This window comes from Geospiza fortis, unplaced genomic scaffold, assembly GCF_000277835.1.
Source record: "Geospiza fortis unplaced genomic scaffold, GeoFor_1.0 scaffold112, whole genome shotgun sequence".
Classification (NCBI taxonomy): domain Eukaryota; kingdom Metazoa; phylum Chordata; class Aves; order Passeriformes; family Thraupidae; genus Geospiza; species Geospiza fortis.
In genome coordinates this window covers 24098864-24117686 of record NW_005054298.1, presented here as the reverse complement: position 1 = coordinate 24117686, position 18823 = coordinate 24098864, and the positions used below count along the sequence as shown (strand labels likewise).

General features: G+C 36.7%; 2 protein-coding genes across 2 annotated transcripts in view; both read left to right on the top strand.

Annotated features, from left to right (window-relative positions):
* The first annotated feature begins 1656 nt into the window (after positions 1–1656).
* On the top strand, positions 1657–8344 carry MDH1B (malate dehydrogenase 1B). Its single transcript, XM_031058325.1, has 6 exons — positions 1657–1799; positions 2494–2996; positions 3925–4066; positions 5037–5200; positions 6339–6478; positions 7164–8344. The coding sequence occupies exons 1-6, from the start codon at positions 1678–1680 to the stop codon at positions 7218–7220; spliced, it is 1128 nt and encodes a 375-aa protein (XP_030914185.1). The 5' UTR covers positions 1657–1677; the 3' UTR covers positions 7221–8344.
* A 4683-nt stretch (positions 8345–13027) lies between these two features.
* DYTN (dystrotelin) overlaps positions 13028–18823 on the top strand; it is an 18203-nt gene continuing 12407 nt past the window's right edge. Inside the window, exons 1-4 of the mRNA XM_005415920.3 lie at positions 13028–13073; positions 15099–15173; positions 16126–16327; positions 18388–18473. Coding sequence (XP_005415977.2) covers positions 13055–13073; positions 15099–15173; positions 16126–16327; positions 18388–18473 — 382 coding nt within the window. The 5' untranslated portion in view covers positions 13028–13054. The remainder of the gene's footprint in view (positions 13074–15098; positions 15174–16125; positions 16328–18387; positions 18474–18823) is intronic.

Genomic DNA, 18823 nt, shown 5'->3' with positions numbered 1-18823 from the left:
AGGGCTGCTCGCCGTGCTTGCAGGAGTGGCCCCTGTGTGCGGGCTCACCCCCGTGCCCCTTTGCGGCTCTCCGGGAGCCGGGTCCGAACGGAGCGCAGCCTCAGGCGGTCCCGGGTCAGCGCTCCCCCTCATCCCGCCGGTGAGGCGTCAGCATCTCTGCTGCTGTGCCCCCAGGAGTGGCCTCCTCGGCCCCTTGGTCGCTGGCTCGGGAGTCTTTTTCATCTACAGAATTACTCTTCCTTAGCTGGCTCGCAATAAACTATGTTTGGTCTTTTAAGCCCTTATCAGTGAATGACAAAACTATCCAATTGTGCTGCTGTTGCTATGCTTACAGGTAAGGCAAACTGCCCTTACTATGCCAAAGCTGAACTCCTGGCTGACTATCTCCAGACTAACTTACCCAACTTCAGAGTTCACAAGATTACTCAGCACCCTGACAAGTGGGAGGTAAGAGATTGTAAGTCTCTGGTAGGTGCTCCAGTGCTCTACAAACCAAGGAATGTGCTTATCTGCAGTATGTTCCTTCTCCTCCTGTATTAGTGGTTTGCTGTGTAGATAGAGGTGCTGCAGAAGCATCTCTGGCTGTGAGAGCCAGCCAGAGGAAAGGTTACAATGTTTTGAGCAACTGACATCTCTGAGTTTTACTACAGAAAATGGGCACAAAGTGTGGACCGGCCTCAACTGTATTATGCCAATAAAAAGTTCAAGGTGGTTTTGCTTGCTTGCTTGGTTTTCTGGGGTATTTTTTAAAGTATAAATGGCTGTTCAGCCTTTAAATCTTTGCTCACTGTGATTACATATACCTTCAGAGTTCTTACTTGTCAAGAGCCTTTGTGGCATTCAAGGGCTTTGAATTACAGTGGAACTATGAAGTTAAATATCACATATTTGTTTACAGTGTGAATGGGCCTGTCTGAATACTGTGTCATAGACATGCTGCCTATAAGGCTCTGAAAAAAGCTGCAGTCTTACTCCGTGAAATAGACAGTACTGTGGTATTTATTACCTCATGTGTTTTGCTTTGTACCTCCACCAAGTAACTTGAACAGTTAAGTGAAAAGCAATTAACCTGTTCACCTTACTTACCTTCTGTGGCTGAGTAAGAATCCTCAGATTACTCTCTGCTTCACAACATTGCTGTCTTCTGTACCACTAAGACAACTAAGTGTGATCCAGACCTTGAGGTGAGCTATCGCACTGTATCACCATACCTTGCTTTGTGTTATTCCTGCATTTTGTACCCACTGGTAATTAAATTCTGAAGCACCTTGTAATTATATATTGAGAGGAAATAGTAAGGAGTGCTTGTACTTGTAATGTTTAAATGTTATCAAATGTAATGTATTAAAACATCTGGTGGGGATGTCATCAGCAGTGGCTTCGTGACATTTGTGAAACAAATGGATGGGAACACAGACAGTCTCCTATCATTTGGAGAGAACTGCTGGACCGTGGAGGGAAGGGTCAGCTTCTGGGAGGACTTAATGAATTTCTGGAATATGCTCAGGTAATAAGCTGCCTTTAATACTGTAAGCCCATGTTGTACAACACTGTTGTTCCTTTTTCCTCCTTCAAATGTAAAATAAAGCAATTGTTAATGTTGCCTTGATGGGTTTGGACTGCTATTTGCTTAGAGATCATCCTTTTTGTTCTTAGAAATATTACGGCATCACTTCAATGATGCTGAGTGAGGAGATGTTAGCCATTGCTGAGGAGAACCTGCAGGCACATCTTGAAATTGTAAAAGAGGATGAAGAGATTAAAAGTCTTATCAAGCCTATGCAGATCTGGATTACCAGGTGAGAGTGAAGGGAGTATATGTCAACTTTTACTCTGTTCAGAAGAATGCACTTTATCCTATCATATATAACAGATGTAACCATCTGAAGTTAATCACAAATCCCTGTAATTTCATGATTTGACTTGGTTCTGTACCTTCACTATTAGTATTTAACTTAGTAATTAGTACATAACTTACAAATAATTTATGGTTTTGTTATGTTCTACACCAGTTCAAAATTATGAGTATGAACAGGCATCATTTAGACCTCAGATCAGTTTAGGGAAAAGCAAGTACTTACAAAATAAGCTAGAAATTTTATAGTGCAACTATCTTGCATTAAATGTTGTTGGAAATATTAGAGTAGGTAAAGAGTAGGTCTTTACTTATAGAAATTCCTGTATTTCTAGTGGTGCTAATAGAGCGCCTTAAAAAATTGTGGTTCTATAAAGACATAAATTTTAAGTGGTGGCATTGACTGAAATGCAGAGGATGGAGAAGCCTTCAAATGAAAGGCTTCAGAAATGAAAGGAGGACCCAACTCTTTTAATTCTTAACCTGTTAAAATGACAAAAAAAGCAGTAAAGGATACAAGCTAATGGTATCTTTAAATGTAATCAAGTACAAAATAAACACCTTTGTGTTTATGTAATACTCCGAAACAAGCAGTGGTTCACTGTTAACTGTAACTTTTCTACATCCTCTCTTACCAGTGCATCAGTTCCAATCTGTTATCATCTGATCCCGCTGTTGGCAAGTGGAGAAGTGTTTGGGATGACCACAGAAATCAGTATCCATTTGCTTGACACTGAGCAGTTTAAGGAAATGCTTTGCAGTATTGTAATGGAAGCTGAAGACATGGCATTCCCACTTCTCCGCAGTATTTCAGAGCACACAAAAACAGATCAGGCTTTTATTGATGCTGATATTGTCATTGTTCTTGATGATGTCCTCTTAAACCTTGAAGTCCAATCCCTTGAGAACTACATCAGAGAAGTGAGTGAGATCTGCCAAGTGTATGCTCCCTTGATTGAGAAGAATGCCAAGAGTGGTGTCAAAGTCATTTCATCAGGAAAAACCTTTGCAAACCTTAAGGCAACAATGTTAAGGATGTATGGCACATCCATTAGGCCTGAAAATATCATTGCCATTTCAACATCCTGGGAAAGTGCAGCTAAAGCCATGCTGGCCAGGAAGCTGAATATGAACACAGCAGGTGAATGTTTATGTAGCATTTGGAGAATTCAGTGCACCTTCAAGAGTGTATATTTAATTCCAGAACACAGTTGATGTGCATGCAGAAATGCGCAGTGGTGCACCCACTGAATTTCTTGGCTGTACAGAATGCCAGAGTCTTTGCTTGCTCTGAGATGCAGCCCTGCCACTCTAGTGTGTATTTCATATTGGAAATATGCTAAGGAAGACAATTGTTTTGCAGATTGGCAACTAGGACTTCAAGATTGCATTTGCGCTCTGTAGTGCATTGTTGTTTTGGAGCTGTGAATAAACATGACAACATACTGCTATGCAGATAATGAGAGTAAAGTAGAACTGTGTTGTATTATTTTGAGGTTAATTAACTTCCATTTTCAGGTCAATTGTTATAGCTTTGTTTTATTTGCACAGTTCTGCACTGCATAGCAAAGGGGTGCTCTGACAGTCTGCTCAGCATCAGGATTCTGTAATTGTTGCATGGCTAGAACTGGTCATTGATGAAAAGTCTAGATATTTTGGAGCCTAATAAAATAGAAAAGCAAGTTAGGAGACTGAATAGTCTATCAGCAGGTTATTTGAGAAAATCCTTGTGCACCAAAGCAGGTAGTTTTTTAATGATAGTTTTTTACTGTTTTTATATTTGTTTTTAGAGGATTTTAAAAGGAACATAGCTGTATGTTTGCAATATGATTTGACTGTTTTAAGAGTTAAATATTTACTAGATTTTGTCTATTATTTATAGTAACATGATATAAATTAAACCTTCTTTTTCAGCTTGTGATGAGGTTTCATATGTTAGGGAGAACTTGCATTTTTCAGGTCATATAATTTCTGCTAGAAAGTCAGGGCACAGATTTAAATAACTCATTTTGAAAAGGATTTATGAAGCCCATTTTTCTGAAAGTATTTGTCTTTTCACTTTGTTACAGGAGTTAAAGATGTGATTGTTTGGGGCAATATTACTGGGTCTAACTACATTGATTTGTCACATGCAAAACTTTATGGATATGACTGTGCTATTCGGGGCCCTCCTAATTTTCAACGTCCTTTGTTGAATATGATTTATGATAGGTACAGTACAGATTTATTTCTTTCAAGTAAAATGAAATAACTGCTTTTAATCCATGCTTATCTGGATTGTCCAAAAAAACATCAAGAAATGTTTTTGTTTTCAAGATTTGTCCTTACTGATTGGCACTGTACATAAAGGAAAACACAAGTTGAAGTACTCCATCTGCAAAAGAAGTTGGGTAGATCCTAGTGCTGTGCTGTTGCACTCTCCTGCCAACTCTGTTTATAACTATATTTTTCCTACATTTTAAATGGGTTTCTCTTATATCATGAGCAGTTTATAAGAAGTGATGGAAGTCCAGGTAGTGACTTAGATGTCTAGTTTGCATGAAGGAACTTTGAGATAGTATTAAACAGATTTCTGAACCTGAATTATATGGAATAGGCCTGAGCATACTAATGTTGTCAGTTTCCTAAAACAGATGATTTGGTAATATATGTGAAAAGGATACCTAGCAGCTAGATAGCTTCCTGTGGAAAGAACAGTAGCAGAGAAAGTGTGGATGCAGTGAGAGGGCAGCAGATGTTACATACACACCCAGGCCTGGCTATCTGGAGCTTCCACTCTGGTCTAGACTTAGCGTTTACTGGAGAGCAGACATTTCTATGTTCTAGGCTTGTACTGAGCCTCACACAGGCAGACTGGTTCATGGCTGGGTTCTTACAGAAGACAGTAATATATAAATTGCATATAAAATATTAAATTATATATAAAATATAAATGACAATAATAATAGAGGTTGTGACTTGAGTAAATGACCTAGCTTTCATAGGACTTGTTACTTTTCAAGCTACTTTTTTTAGACCTTTTTTTTCTCTGTCTGTAAAAATGCCTTTCTTTCAGCAGTGATGTTTGAGTTAGTTTTGACTATTTTCTTTCCTCTGGTTTAGTTCTTTTTTCTCTAGGAAACTACTCTTCCTGCAGTCATCTTAGTTTTTCCTGCCTTTTCTCTCCATGTTTTGTTGGCAGCGAATGGATCCATTCAGAGCTCGTGTCGGCACAGAGCACGCTGAGTTCCCGGGTGTCCCGTGGCAGGGGAATGCTACCTGCTCATGCCGTAGCCACGGTGCTGCGGTACTGGTACCATGGCTCTCCTTCTGAGGAGATCATTTCTGTGGGAATACTTAGTGAAGGTAAAGCTAGCTTTGCTTCACATGTTTTCTTGTAGCTTTGCCCTGCATATAATAGCTTTTCCCCATCTATAATGTTATTTTTAATCAATATTTTTCATTTAATAAAATCTTGTAAAACAAATCATGTGAGGCTAAGAGTTGTTTCATCATAAGAACTTCCAAATCTAACAGAGCTTGTGATAATGTTCACTTTTTACAGGCATCTCTTAGGTTAATGTTGTCTTTTTGCAGATGATTTCTTAGTCTTCTAGTTTAAATGTTTTTGTGATGTATGTGTTTTGTGCAAGAACTCTTTATAATTCTTAGAGCCTAGCCTATGAAAGTGTGTTCTTCTTGTGTAGTTATGTAAACCAATTAATGGAATATTTCACAGCAGCCGTTTAACCCTTATGAAATAAATAATTTTCCCCCTTTTTTAAGATGTACAACTGATACACAATTGTGTTATTACAACACAGGAAAGACACCTGTTGGAGATGGTCCAAAGGAGGGCCTCACAAAATGATCAGGGATGAATGCCTCTCTTATGAAAACAGGCTGAGAGAGTTGAGATTGTTCAGCCTGGAAAAGAAAAGGCTCTGGAGAAGAAAAGGTTCTGGAGAGAGAGACCTTATAGCACCTTCCAGTGCTTAAAAGTTCTTATAAAGAAGATGGGGACAAATGTTTTAGCAGGACCTGTTGCAATAGGACAAGGGGCAATGGATTTAAAGTGAAGGAGGGTTAATTTAGATTAGATATAATTAAGTTTTTTACAATGAATGTGATAAGACCCTGGAACAAGCTGCCCAGAGAGATGGGAGGCGTCTCAACCCTGGAAACATTCAAGGTCAAGTTGAATGGGGCTCAGATACATTTGAAGATGTCCCTGCCCATGGCAGGAGGGTTGAACTAGAGACCTTTAAAGGTCCCATGCAGCCCAAACCCATCTGATGCTATAATTCATGCACATCTAACTAAAGTACAACGTTACAGTAAAAGGGACATTCTTTTTTGAACTGTAGATCGAAAAAGGCAGTCTCCATTTATAATGAGATCTTACAGTTGTAGACTTTTGCAAGTCTGTAAGACTTAATTGTTGACACTGGTGAGGATGTAATCAGAAATAACATTTTGTCCTTTTTTCCCCCCTCTTCTTCAGGTCAATTTTGCATTCCTGAAGGAATTATCTTCTCTATGCCAGTGAGGCTCCAGAATGGTAACTGGGAAGCCATGACAGAACTAGAAATTAATGAAACGACCCAAAAAGTTCTAGGGCGCTTAGCCCATGAGCTGGTTCAGGTGAGGTTACTTGAGTCTCGTGTATGCCCATTCTGCCACCTATGGGCACGTTGTGATACAGCTTTGAGCACAGACCTTTAAGTGTTAGATGTACAAACTGCACATATGCACTTATGCATGGTAAAGAGCAGGTATTAATGAGTGTAAGGTAGTATTGTGTATTGAAATGAACAGACAGCTGTTTTACCCAAAAGGAGATGATAAAAGTTTGCCTGTGTACATATTGAATTTGCACCCCAAAGTTCTGCAGGCTTTGTGCAAAACAGAAATATTGCCTTTCATTTAATGTTTCTACATTCTATGTTGATTTTTTTAATATGGTATTCAGAGTATTTCTATGCTAGAAGACATCTTTTGGCATATTTATGGCTGTGACTTTACATGAATGAAGGCCAGACCTTACTAGAATTAGGGATTTTTCAGAAAATACAAAATCATTGAGTACTATTTTCATAATGAACTTCTTGTCACTTAGTGAGACAAAAAGAATTTATTTTTACTACTGAAATATTTAAAAAGACTGGTCCCAAACTCTACATTCCAGCTTTAATCAGGTTTTGTGATCTTCAGTCATACTAGTAATGTGTAAGAATTAGTTTGTTTTAACATATTTTAAGTTTGTGCTAGAAGTTAGTGCAGATTAAAAGAATGGGTAGGATTAAAATATGCTTTTTCTTCCATTTAGGAAAAGCTCGTTGCACTAAAGGAAATTAATGAAATGCATCCATATGAAGCAGAATAAAAACTCCACATCTTCTCCTATGTGTTTCTCTACTGCTTTTCCTATCATTTTGCTTTTCAAGTTTTGTCCTCATTCATCAAAAGAACAGATGAACACCAAATCATGTTTTAGTTTTGTTTTTTCACTTTCCCCTCTATTTTCAGGTTGTGAAATTCCTGCTCTTTTCCAATGTTCTCACAATTTCTTTCTAATTTTCACTCTTACAGACCTTTTCCCTACTTTGTTTTCTTTCACCCTTCCTTCAGATTCTTTCCAGTGCTTTTATATCAGCCTATTCCTTACTATGAGCTGTTCTTCTCCATTAAGGAAGGGCTGAAGAATGGGGAAACTATTCCGAGTTAGATACCAGAGCCTCTACTGAGCACAAAGCCTTTTGGTTATCCATGCTTGGTTTTTGGGAAAGGACTAAAGACACACTAAGATATTCTTGATGAATGCAGAATTAAATTATTTGGCTAACCATGACCTTGTTTAACCAGACAGGGAATTCCCAATAAGATAAGAGTGTTGTTCCCTGTCTGCTCTCCGCCTGTATGGCACTGCTGTTCTGTAGAGCTGTCCTGTTCCTCTTGTGTCAGCGTTCAGTGCTAAGCAGAGGCCTCCCCACTGCTAGCAGCAGTGTGCTTAGTTGTGGCCTCCTCTTGTGACATCAGTATCAGGTGTTCAAGTATTCCCAAAGTGCCCTGCTTTATCTTCTTGCATGTGGAAATATTTTAGGAGGCTAGCAAAAATAGCTCATGTTTTGCCTTTTTTTTAAACAGAAATGGAAACCTTACCTACTGGGTCACTTTAGCTAGAGTTTTCTGGAGGAGAAAATGCTGGAAATTCTCATATTAAATAAGGTTTCTATTGCACAAAAGAGCAAACTAGAAAGAAAGCCTAAGCATTGCTGTAGCTTTTGCAGTATTTTCCTCATAAAAAAACCTCTGGGAAATCTCTAGGTGGAAAAAAATTTCAAAACCAGTGTGAGTGTAACAGTTTTAACCTGTAGACCAAAGTAAAATTTCTACTGATTTTAATGAGTCTAAGGTTTCATTTGTATCTAACCACTTGTTTCTTCAGACCAATAAACTATTGCAAAAAGATAGTTTAATACCTAAAATGCTCAGGTGAAAATTTTGAGGACTGTCACATACAGTGAGTAGAAGTTTTGTAATTCCAAATATTTTTTCAGAGGTACTGAAACAACTATTTTTGTAATAAAATATCTTCTTAGGAAAAATTGATTTTTAAACAAAAATTATGTTTATACATGTCCTTAGTGACAAGTTCATCTTTGTTTCCATGTTTTTCCTACTTATTTAATGAGTTTCAAGAGAATACTCATGTGTTTTAAGTCAAACATATTTAAATTCTTGTTTAAACAGAATTGTTGAGGAACAACTTTTACTTGCATCTTTGGTGTCTTAAATGATGAAGATTGTGTTAATGATGTTCGTGTACTTGCTAATTTTTTATCAGATATGTTTAAAACAAAATAGAAAGCTTCCTGTTCTTTGAATCAGTTACATATATTTGCAATAAATTCATTATTTCTGTTCAAATGGAGGTTCAAGCTCTGAATAGAGGCAGACTTCCCATATGAGAAAACTAAGATAATTTACTGGCTGATTAGGACAGGACTGGGAGGGATGTCTTGATGGTCTTAGAAAGAGGAGCTCAGAGAGCTGGGGTATCACAAGGGGTCTGGAAGAATCTGGGGTTTAAAAGTGTATATGGGAAAAGCAACATTTAGAGGAATTGAGATATTATTGTAAGTGTCTTCATGGAAGAGTTCACATGGAAATTGTAGAGGTAGGTGTAAAAAGTCTTGTAGAGAAGGGTTAGGAACCATTCCTTTCATGGGAAGTAGTCCCCAGGGAATTAGTTTCCAATAGTGTATGCACAGAAAATTGGCTGAGTTTCTGAGGAGCATCTGGAGGCAGATGTGTCAGGAGAAAATAGCAGGGAGGGATGCTACCACTAGTCTCTACAAACTATCTGTTTTTTCTATAATTCATTTTCCAAGATAGAAAAGTTAGCTTCTCTAATGTGTATTTACATCTGGACTTTTTCTATATGAATAAGCTTTAGCAATCTTACTCTTTGAATTCCTTTATTCTGCCAGTGGAGATCAAACAACCTGCAGGTCAAGCACCAGCACTGCACATCTGTTAATGAGAGGGAAAATAACTCTTCCTGCAATATATAAGTAGACTTATCTGTCTTCTGAGTCACCAGCTGAAAACCTCTCAGAGACTGGGAGTAGTAAGAAAAGGCTGCTTGGGATGTCTTGTGTATCCTAAATCATTCTAACTGGATTTGTCTAGTGGTGTGCAGGGAAATTCAGGTCTTTCCTCATGGAAGCATAAGTGAGTGGAAAAGCTTTTTCCCTAGCTTTTGTTTAGGAGAAAAAGAAAGAAAAAATTTAATAGGAAAGCTAATAGTAGGAAAGCTATGGTAACATATTCAAAGTTGGTTACAGCTGTAAAACAGCAACTGACTTAGTCATCAGTAAGTTTGGGTTTTCTATAAGTAATAAGCAATTTCTGGGACACATTTTTTCACAAGTGTCTAAGTCATGTTATGTATGCAGGACATTCATGGCGTCGATGACTCCTTCTACCTAGCTGTTATGGTAACTGTTGAAAAATTTATGAAAAGGGCTTTAAGTTGTATGTGTCTTACAAATATATGTATGTGTCTTACAAATATAGATTCCTCATAAACCCTAGCATTTGGGTGTGCTGAAGAGCTTTGTGCTTGGTCTGAACAATTCTAGTTCTAGGACATTGCCACTAGGGCTTACTATTTTTCTTCTTTGTGTAGCTGCCCCAACTCTTTGTTACAGCACACTGTGCTTTCTGCATTACTGTGTCAGCTTCTACCTCATTTTCAGTCTCTATAGCAACAGTTTCTCAGCAACTGGCAGATGCTTAGTAAAGGCCTCTCAATTTAGAAATATTGCACTCCAACCATAAAAAAAAAGCTTTGAAACAAAGATCAAAGAAGTTTTATCTTTAATAATTCAGGATATTTATTACTAATTAATTAGTGTTCTCTGTTTTGACTGCCTAGACAATTACCTGATACTTTGATCTGGGCCTTTGCTAGGCATTAGTTGTGAGTAGCTTTAATTTAAAAGCAAAACCTTTAGAACTGTGTCTTGAAGTCAACTTTTAAGTGCTGTAAAACTACTGGACTTCTCTGACGGTGTCATCTGACTCCTGGACCTTCAGTAAGTAATGAGAGGAAGGTAAGCGCAGCTAACTATATTTAAGAGGAGACAATAATTTTGGCCTTTGAATAAAATACAGAATGTCTTCACCCTTCACAGGAAACAAAAGTAACTGTAGGTTCTTTTATGCATATCTAAGATGTTGATCATATGTTGTCTGATTTCAAAAGAAAAGTCTCTGTGATCAAGTTGATTGATCTGCTGGGAGGTTTCTGCCTTACTTCATATGGCTCGTCTTCCTCTGTACTTTAATTTAATTATGTAGCGTGCTTCAAAATGCATTTTATTTGCTAAAGTACATATTCTGAGAACCTGTATGTCAAACAAATTACATGTAAGTAATCAAGTGTAACTTTTCTTTTACATTCCACTAAGAGTCAAGAAAAAGGCTATCCTTGTTTTGCACATAAGAGCCTTCATGTTAATGAGACCAGGACTGTTAACTGTAACAATTTCCTTCCTGAGTATTTGTATATAATTTTAATTTTTCTGTTTGTTTTCTTAAGTGTTTTTTACTATTAAAGCACACAAGTAACTGAAATATAACACACGGGCTGAAATAGTATATCAATGGGCAAAGTTACTTCAGATTTCACGGGCAGCAGATTCTGCTTCTGCTTCCACATTGTGTTCATGTGCTAACACTGCAGTAGATTCTCTTTGTTTCACCCAGGCACTCCTACTGCAGTCAAGATCTGGACTGTCCACAGAGTTTTGTGTATGAAAATGTAGACTGTACATACATTAATAATGTCTTCTGTAACTTTTTGGAAGGACGGTTCATAGATATGATGTAATTTGGTAAAACACAGAAATACATGGTTGACTTTGAGACTATGAATACCCTAGTACAAGACTATAGAGTGTTTTTTCATATGGGTAATTTAAATGTTAGATGTTGTGTTGTACTGGACAGAGATCTGGTCATCTTACAGTAAGTATCAAGCACTCATATATTATGCATGCTGTATAACTCAGTAAGTCAGTGGATCTGTTTTTATTTGAGTGAGCAAATTCTAATGAGTTCTAATTTGAGTGAGTTTAACCTGGATATTTTTACATTCATCCTGTCCACTTTCTTTATTTTATCTACCTCTGGTACAGAGAAAATAAAGGAGGCAAGCTGTGCATTTGTAAGTCTACCTTCTAGATTGCTACATGTAGCTTTCACCAAACCCTTATGTTTAATTAATTGCTCTGTGTCTTCTGATTTCACTGATTTCCGTACATGAACTTTTCTGTCAAGTTGTGCAGAGACTCCTACTACTGCAGCTATTTTAGGAACAGTTGTATCATATTTTCATATTGCATATGAATATATATCTATAGGCAAACTTATGTGCCTGTGTAAATGCTGGGCAGAGCTGTAGTTTTGCAGAACCCTTAGTAAGAAAGAAAATATAATAGTGGAAAAGAAACATAGTGGTATTTTTTTCAAAGAAGGACTACAGTAAAAAGTGTGCCATTGTATTCTTGAATGAAAAAGACTATTAAAAAAATCTGTATCTCAGTATTTTGAGCATCTAAATTTAGGTTATGACTGAAATTTAGGGACTGAAACAAAATATTGCAGCTTTCACCAATTAAAATGGTGAGGAGCATATTTATGGTAGACTCAATAATTTTAGATCTTTGAATATTTATGCTTCATAAATGGCCAGTATTCTGTCACGTTTATGAAAAATGATCAATGATTCTAACTGAAAAAATGTAAGACATGAACATTTCTTTAAGTTCACATTTAACACTGAGTTTATTAAGTTTTAAATCATTTCCAACTATTTAATTTTTATTTATTTTAGCAAATTTTCCCTTTGTTCTGCACAATAAGCCATATAGATGGCCTTTGGAATCTTGTGTGACTTAGATCCATTATACCTACTTAGATCCATTATACCTGCAGTTTTGCAACTGCAGTGTTAGCTGAAAGGTAGTTACTACAGTTAATTCATACTTATATTTCTGTGATTGGAAATATAATGTAGTTTAGAATATTAGTGAAATAAATCCTGAGGGGAGACATTCAGTTTCCACTGTTACAGGGACATAACTATTTTGCTTTCACAGTTGTTAATGTAAGTAGGTTAATGGTTAAGCTTCCTTTTCCACTTCCATGTCAGCTCAATAAGACATAATGTCAACTCAGCCTAAAACTGTAGTTTTGCTTGAAAATTTTAGAAAATACTTTTGAGTAATTGCAATCAGTGAATCTGAGGGAGTGTCTGGTGTAGATATGCCCTCTGAAGTTGTACACTATGGACCATGTAGTAATCCTGCATGTAAACACTGAGCTCTTAATAGTGAAAGATCTAATTTCCTGTACTTAAAACTGTTTTGAGGATTGGTTTTGCCCTGCTACAGTTTTGCAGTTACTTGAATTACTCCTATTTTATGCTGAGCAGAGAGCTTGCCATTTGCTGGCATTTCTCTGCACGTGGCACCAAAACTATTTTGTTCAATGTAATTCTGTTTAATTTAATTTCTGAAATGCATCTAGTGAATTGTTCAGATTAAAAGGTTTAATTTGAATGGTTCAATATGTCTCTGTCTAGAATATGTGGTTTTACACTTTGGTTTGTTTTGTTATAGAATGCCTAATGCCATCTGTTAATTTCAAATGGATCCAGACTTGCAGGGTAAGGATTTTTCTTATTTTCCCCCAACTTTTCTCAAAAGGCATTTCTGTGTCTTTTTGAACAGAAAGTACTGAATTTTAATGAAATCATGCCACCTTGAGAATCTCTGTGCTGTAGCACGTAAATGACAAATTACAGAGCTGTGATGTCCTACCTTTATTGTTGGATGTGTCCAGGCACCTTCCTTGCCACTAGCACATTGGCTTATGGAATGGTCAGGCACACAGGGCCTAATTTATAATAAATGCTAAGGTGCTTTGCATACTTTGGAATAGGCATGAAGATGGCCATACGCTCCCTTTTTGAGTGCAAAATCTCAGCGGACACCTCATCTGCCACAGAGCACCTCAAAATGCAGAATAGCAGGTACCCAGCTGAAGATGTCAGGAATCAGGATACTTCTATGTGTGCAGGAGCTCCTTTGTCAGCTCCTCTACAAAGGGCATTTATATTTCTTGAGGTGAAATTTGACCCACAGCAGAATGATTACATGCTGGTTTTCTGTCCAGAGGGGAAGACCCTTTCCTATGAGAAATGAAAGATTTTAATGTCCCTAAATAGCCTCTCAGCAGTAATAATTCTAAAATGATTTGCTATTTTACTTATGTGTCCTCACAAGTTAATTCTGGAACTGTGCTTCACAGGCACAGAATGCCCTGCTTTGAGGCCACATTTTGTTTGTAAGGGTGGACTAGAATATAGTAGCAGATGGCTACTAAAACAGATTCTCTTCAATTTGAAAATCATCTTGTGCATGGAAGGTGTTTGAGTTGAATCATGTGTATATTTCTAGCATTTGTATCTGAGAATAAGCATTTGGAACTTAATCCATAGCCTAATGAAAACTGTGCGAGTTGTTCTGTTTCTTTCAAAAGGGCTTTGGATCTGTTTATTGAGGAGAGGGAACTGATGATGTGTGGAAATCAAAACTCATTTTTCACATTCTATGACATGCTACACTGCATGTCCAAATAAAATCACAAAACATAGGACGACAAGAGCAGGACTAAACAGATGGTATAGGAGTTATTGGCATCTTTCTATAGCTTAGGCAGCATCTGGGAACCAGAAGAGCCCATAATTTGCTGACTATTAATATTAATCTGGTGTATTTCTTGGAAACAATTGCACACAGATTGGCACCTTTCCAGACTGAACAGGTGAAGTATTTTGTGAGTTATTTCTACTCATTTATACATATTTAGTGCTAATCTTTAGCCTTAATCAACTGTGTGTAACTCTCTCTGAAGTACAGGGAGAAGAGAGTCTCTGAGGACAGAAGGATAACTGATAAATCTCTTTCTAGTTTCTGATCTTTAGTGAACAAGCCTCGTTTTTTGGTCTTGAATTTCTAGGTATATCGGGTATAGGTCATGGTCAGCATCTCTTACTTTCCACTCAGAATAACATCCTTTCTTGATGTGAAAGAAATAAGCTGAAATCATGTAAGGGTATGGGATTTAGTCAAGCAGATTGAGTGGGTTTGCTAAACAGAGATGTCAAAAGTAATTTGCTCTGGTAAAGGGCTTGTCTTCTTCTGCAAGAGTCCCACATGGTGATCTTGACAGAAGATTTGTTTGGTGCTTGAAATAATATGCATCCAAAACAATAACCCTGCTGTGCAAACTGACAAACTGTTCCTTGAAGAAGAGCATCTCTGATCAAAAAACCTATTTGTGTGAAGAAATAGTATTTCATTATGATCTTGGCTAAAAGTTTGTGCAGTGCATAACCCTTATAGGCCTTGTTCTGATATATGAATAAACTTGATTTCCAAAGAAACAGATGTGCTCTCTGTGTTAAATTCTGATTTTACAAGAGATGGTGTTACTGTTTACAAGAAGACTGTTCACCCCACAAAGTTACTTTTAAAAAACGAAAATGTTTTCAATTTGTTTTCTTTTTTTTTACCAAATTTTCCTTCAGATTGTTGATCAACTCGAAACTCCAAATTTGGTTGTTTTGATTTTTAGTTAGTTTTGAATGAACCACTCCATTGTAATGTGTGTTTGTTTTCTTTCACAGAGGCCTTCAGTGATGTTGAGAGCTCCGTATACAGAACAGCCCTAAAACTACGCTCAGTGCAAAGTCTTTGCCAGTGTTAGTAGCCAAAGAGAACCTTATGCTTTTACAGGGAGGAGAATCTGTATCAAATTTGCATTGCTGTCCCCATGAGTTATTATGCTACTTTGCTCTCTCATTTTCCAGCTTGGAGTTTCAGAATGGATTATGAACACTTAAGATCTAGATAGTGCTTCATATACAAATTGATGTTTTTTCCTTTTTGAATGCCAATGGAAATACATTAGTGAAATTCTGAAATTATGAGATAATCAAAGTATTTTTACAATCTGCAGCAATACTATGTAGATATCACTGACAATTATTAATCTATCTGTGTATTATTATGGTCATGAACAGTCAAATTCTAATGTGTTTCTTAGGAGCTGATTTATTGGAAATAAGCATGGCTTATTGAAAATGCATTGACTGGACTATAAGAATTAATGAGAGCAAAATAGAACATAATAGACCAGAAAACTTCTGGTTAATATTCATTCTCCCTGTCTTTGAAGTAAGGGAGAATTCAGTGCAAGCAGAGAGTTGTGCAACAAAGTCCTGGTCACTTAGCTCACTTTGAAATTACTGGATGTAAATTCCATATTGAGCTAAATTTCATGGAAATCTTGAATTTTTTATTTGTGCTGAAAATGCACAACATTGCAAGTGAGGTCTTCAGGGTAACACAGAGAAGGTGACTAGTTTGTTGGCCTTGGACATATTTCTTTCATTTGGGGTTGCTTTTCTATGAATACATTTAGTCTGGTCTCATTCCTGATATTGTTTAGGCATAAATCATATGAGCATCTGCCTGATGCTCTGTGTCAATACAGAAGTACCACAGGTACTAGTTTTCTTTTTATGTGGTGTGTTGTTTTAGGCTTCATTTTACAGACCTGTCTTAGCCAGGCGTTTCTGATAAAAAATAGTCATGCTTCCATTCATGAAAAGGCAGGGATCCTCATTCATTTCTTCCTTAATTTTCCCACAGTGGATTTGATTGACGTTTCTCTGATTCAGCACATCCTATCAAGTGAACAAAGCCAGAGGGAAGAGCGGATTTCTCTGAACATGCAGCAAATCTCTAGAATGCTGATGAAGATGTTCCAAAGGGCAAGGTTAGAAAAACCAGGCCAGGTAGATCCAAGAGCTGCTGAATTCACATTGGGCCTGCTGATTGCCATGTATGACAGGTGAGAAGAAGAAGAAGAAATGTAGATCCATTGTGAAGTACCATAGAGTCAAAGAATGTGTTTTTTGACAGGACCTTAAAGATCATATAGCTCCCACCCAAAGTATTGCTAGACTGTCTGTTTCTACCACTCTCACACCGATTTCTGTTTGAAACCCTCCCATTTTGATTGGTTTTGCTTTGTATAAAAACTAGGAGCAGTACAGCAGTAGGAATATAAGGCACAAAACTGCATCAGAAACACAGTGCTCAAATGTTCCCAAAACTATCTGGAAATCCAGACTTTTGCCAGTCCATGCTGGCTTTTTCTCTGAACAGCTTTACAGAGTAGCTTTTCTTCTGACTTCCAAGATATTTTGGTACACTCCTAAAAATGAATCTATATTTGCCTCTGGAGAACAGTACTCATGCACAGGTCAGGAACTTGCCAGTCACTTTTTGTTATTCATTTTCCTCAAGCTTAAAAAGTTAATCTACCAATTGTGAAACAAAATTGATGCCTCATAACGAAGCTGAGCAGCTCAGTGAATAGCAAAGTTTCTGAAAATAATAAGGAAACACCTCGCGGAGTGTATTTTTATGTATTGTTTGTAAATAATTAGTTAATTCACTAAAGGTGGGATTGGTTTGGGTTTGTATCAGATTTAAAAGACAGACTAAGTTTGTTGTACAAGTTATTTACCACAGGTGAAATTTCTCCCTTCTACATGATAGCAAAGTTTTACTGAAAGTTAATGAGATGTAAGTGGTCTGCAGGACTTTTTCTTGAATCATTATTCATTACTCATATGATCACTACTGCCAAAGGTCCCACTTTATCAAATTTTTTTGTAAAAATTCAGTTAAGGCTAAGAATAAATGCTGTAATAAGAAATAAAGCTAGAAACATCAAGAGTATTTTGTAATTTTTGTGTGCTGTAGGGAAATGATTTAGAAGAATCTTCTCAATTGTACTATCTTAGTCCTTTAGTCTGTTTTCTTAGGACTGTCTTAGGAGTGCCATTTTCTTTTTGCTGCTATTTCTTTTTTTAAAAAGAATTTCACAAGTTTCTCGACATGTATATAAGATAGGATAGGCCTCTTATAATTTTCTAATTATGTTTCCTCTATAGAGTGTTATTCTCCACTATTGACACTGGAAAGTATTTAATAGGAGGAGCACATAGGAATTTTCCATGTTTTTGTGGTATTTACTTAATAAGCTTACATAAACATCTTAAGGGTGTTTGATTGTGTACTTCAGCTTTAGTCTTGGAGTTTTTTCTTTGAAATTTCTGGAAAAACAACAATTTCCCATGCAGTTCATACTTTAGAGTCTGTATTGCAGCTTTACACAGTGTGGGTTTATCTAAAGACTCTTGAAGACAGTTTTATGTCATGATATTTTGAATCTTTGCAAAAGTAATATCTTAAATATAGATTTCCAGGATTTCCTGATTTGTGGTTTCTGATTAATGTCTGCATCATCTTCACAAAAAAATTAGTGTTTTTCATTAGGTGCCTATGTCACAAAATTTGGTTCTAAATTAATCTACATTATTATTATCTAATGGTCAAAACTAAATGTCCTGCTCCTGCATATATCCTTTTGATTAAATTGAGTTTCAGTGAAATCAAATGTAATCAGCCCAAGAGAAACTTAGTGCAGATCTGGGGCCACAGTGGAGCTGCCTGATGATATATGCAAAACTTAGATTGTATCCTTTATTGAGTACTGTATTTGGAAAGACTTCCCACAATAAAAAGAGCAGATTTTTTAAGGACATACATTGTAAATGTACAATTACATTTTACTTGGAATGTGAAGTCTCTGAAGGAGATGTTTTCTTTTTGTTTTATGATTGCATGGTATCTTGGAACAGTTAACTCTGCAGTTATTTTCAGTGACAAAGGGTTCTAGACATAAAATATTACTGAAATGTTACTTTGGTTACATTTATACATAGAAAAGAATACTTGTTTTGAAGTTTTCTTCCTACATAGTAGTATTCCCTTCTTTAGATCTTTCAGTCTTTATAATCTCAGCAAATGAGAATAGTGTAACTTATTTCATTTTCCTAGATCTGGGAGAGGGTATGTCAAAACTAGATCTGCTGCAGCTGCCCTAATTTCGCTTTCAGGAGATACTCTACTGGCTAAATACAGAGGTGGGAAATGTATGATTTTATACACTATCTGAAATACTGAATACTGAGGAAAATTTCCATTGTAATTTTTTTATTTTAAAATGAAAGCTCTGCCATGAAAAAAGTAAATTATATTGACTACTTAGTTGTAGAGAAAGCATTATTCTGCATCAGCCTTTCCAATCACTATCTGTAGCCATCTTTGCAATAGAGAGCCTCAGAAGAGGTTATAGTGACATTTAAGTAGAGCTTCTATTTGCCTAGCAGAAAATAACAGAAACCCCATGGTTTTAAATTAGCAAGTCACAATTTAAATAGAGCACTTCTTGTATAAACATATTTAAATATTTTTCCTAATGTTGAAAGAATGA

What these genes read in the sequence shown, in the direction of transcription:
- MDH1B (XM_031058325.1), top strand. Translation starts at nt 1,678, where the DNA reads ATGATGCTGAGTGAGGAGATGTTAGCCATTGCTGAGGAGAACCTGCAG. An exon ending in ATGCAGATCTGGATTACCAG is followed by an intron (nt 1,800 to 2,493) that starts GTGAGAGTGAAG and finishes CTCTCTTACCAG; the next exon opens with TGCATCAGTTCCAATCTGTT. An exon ending in TTGAATATGATTTATGATAG is followed by an intron (nt 4,067 to 5,036) that starts GTACAGTACAGA and finishes TTTTGTTGGCAG; the next exon opens with CGAATGGATCCATTCAGAGC.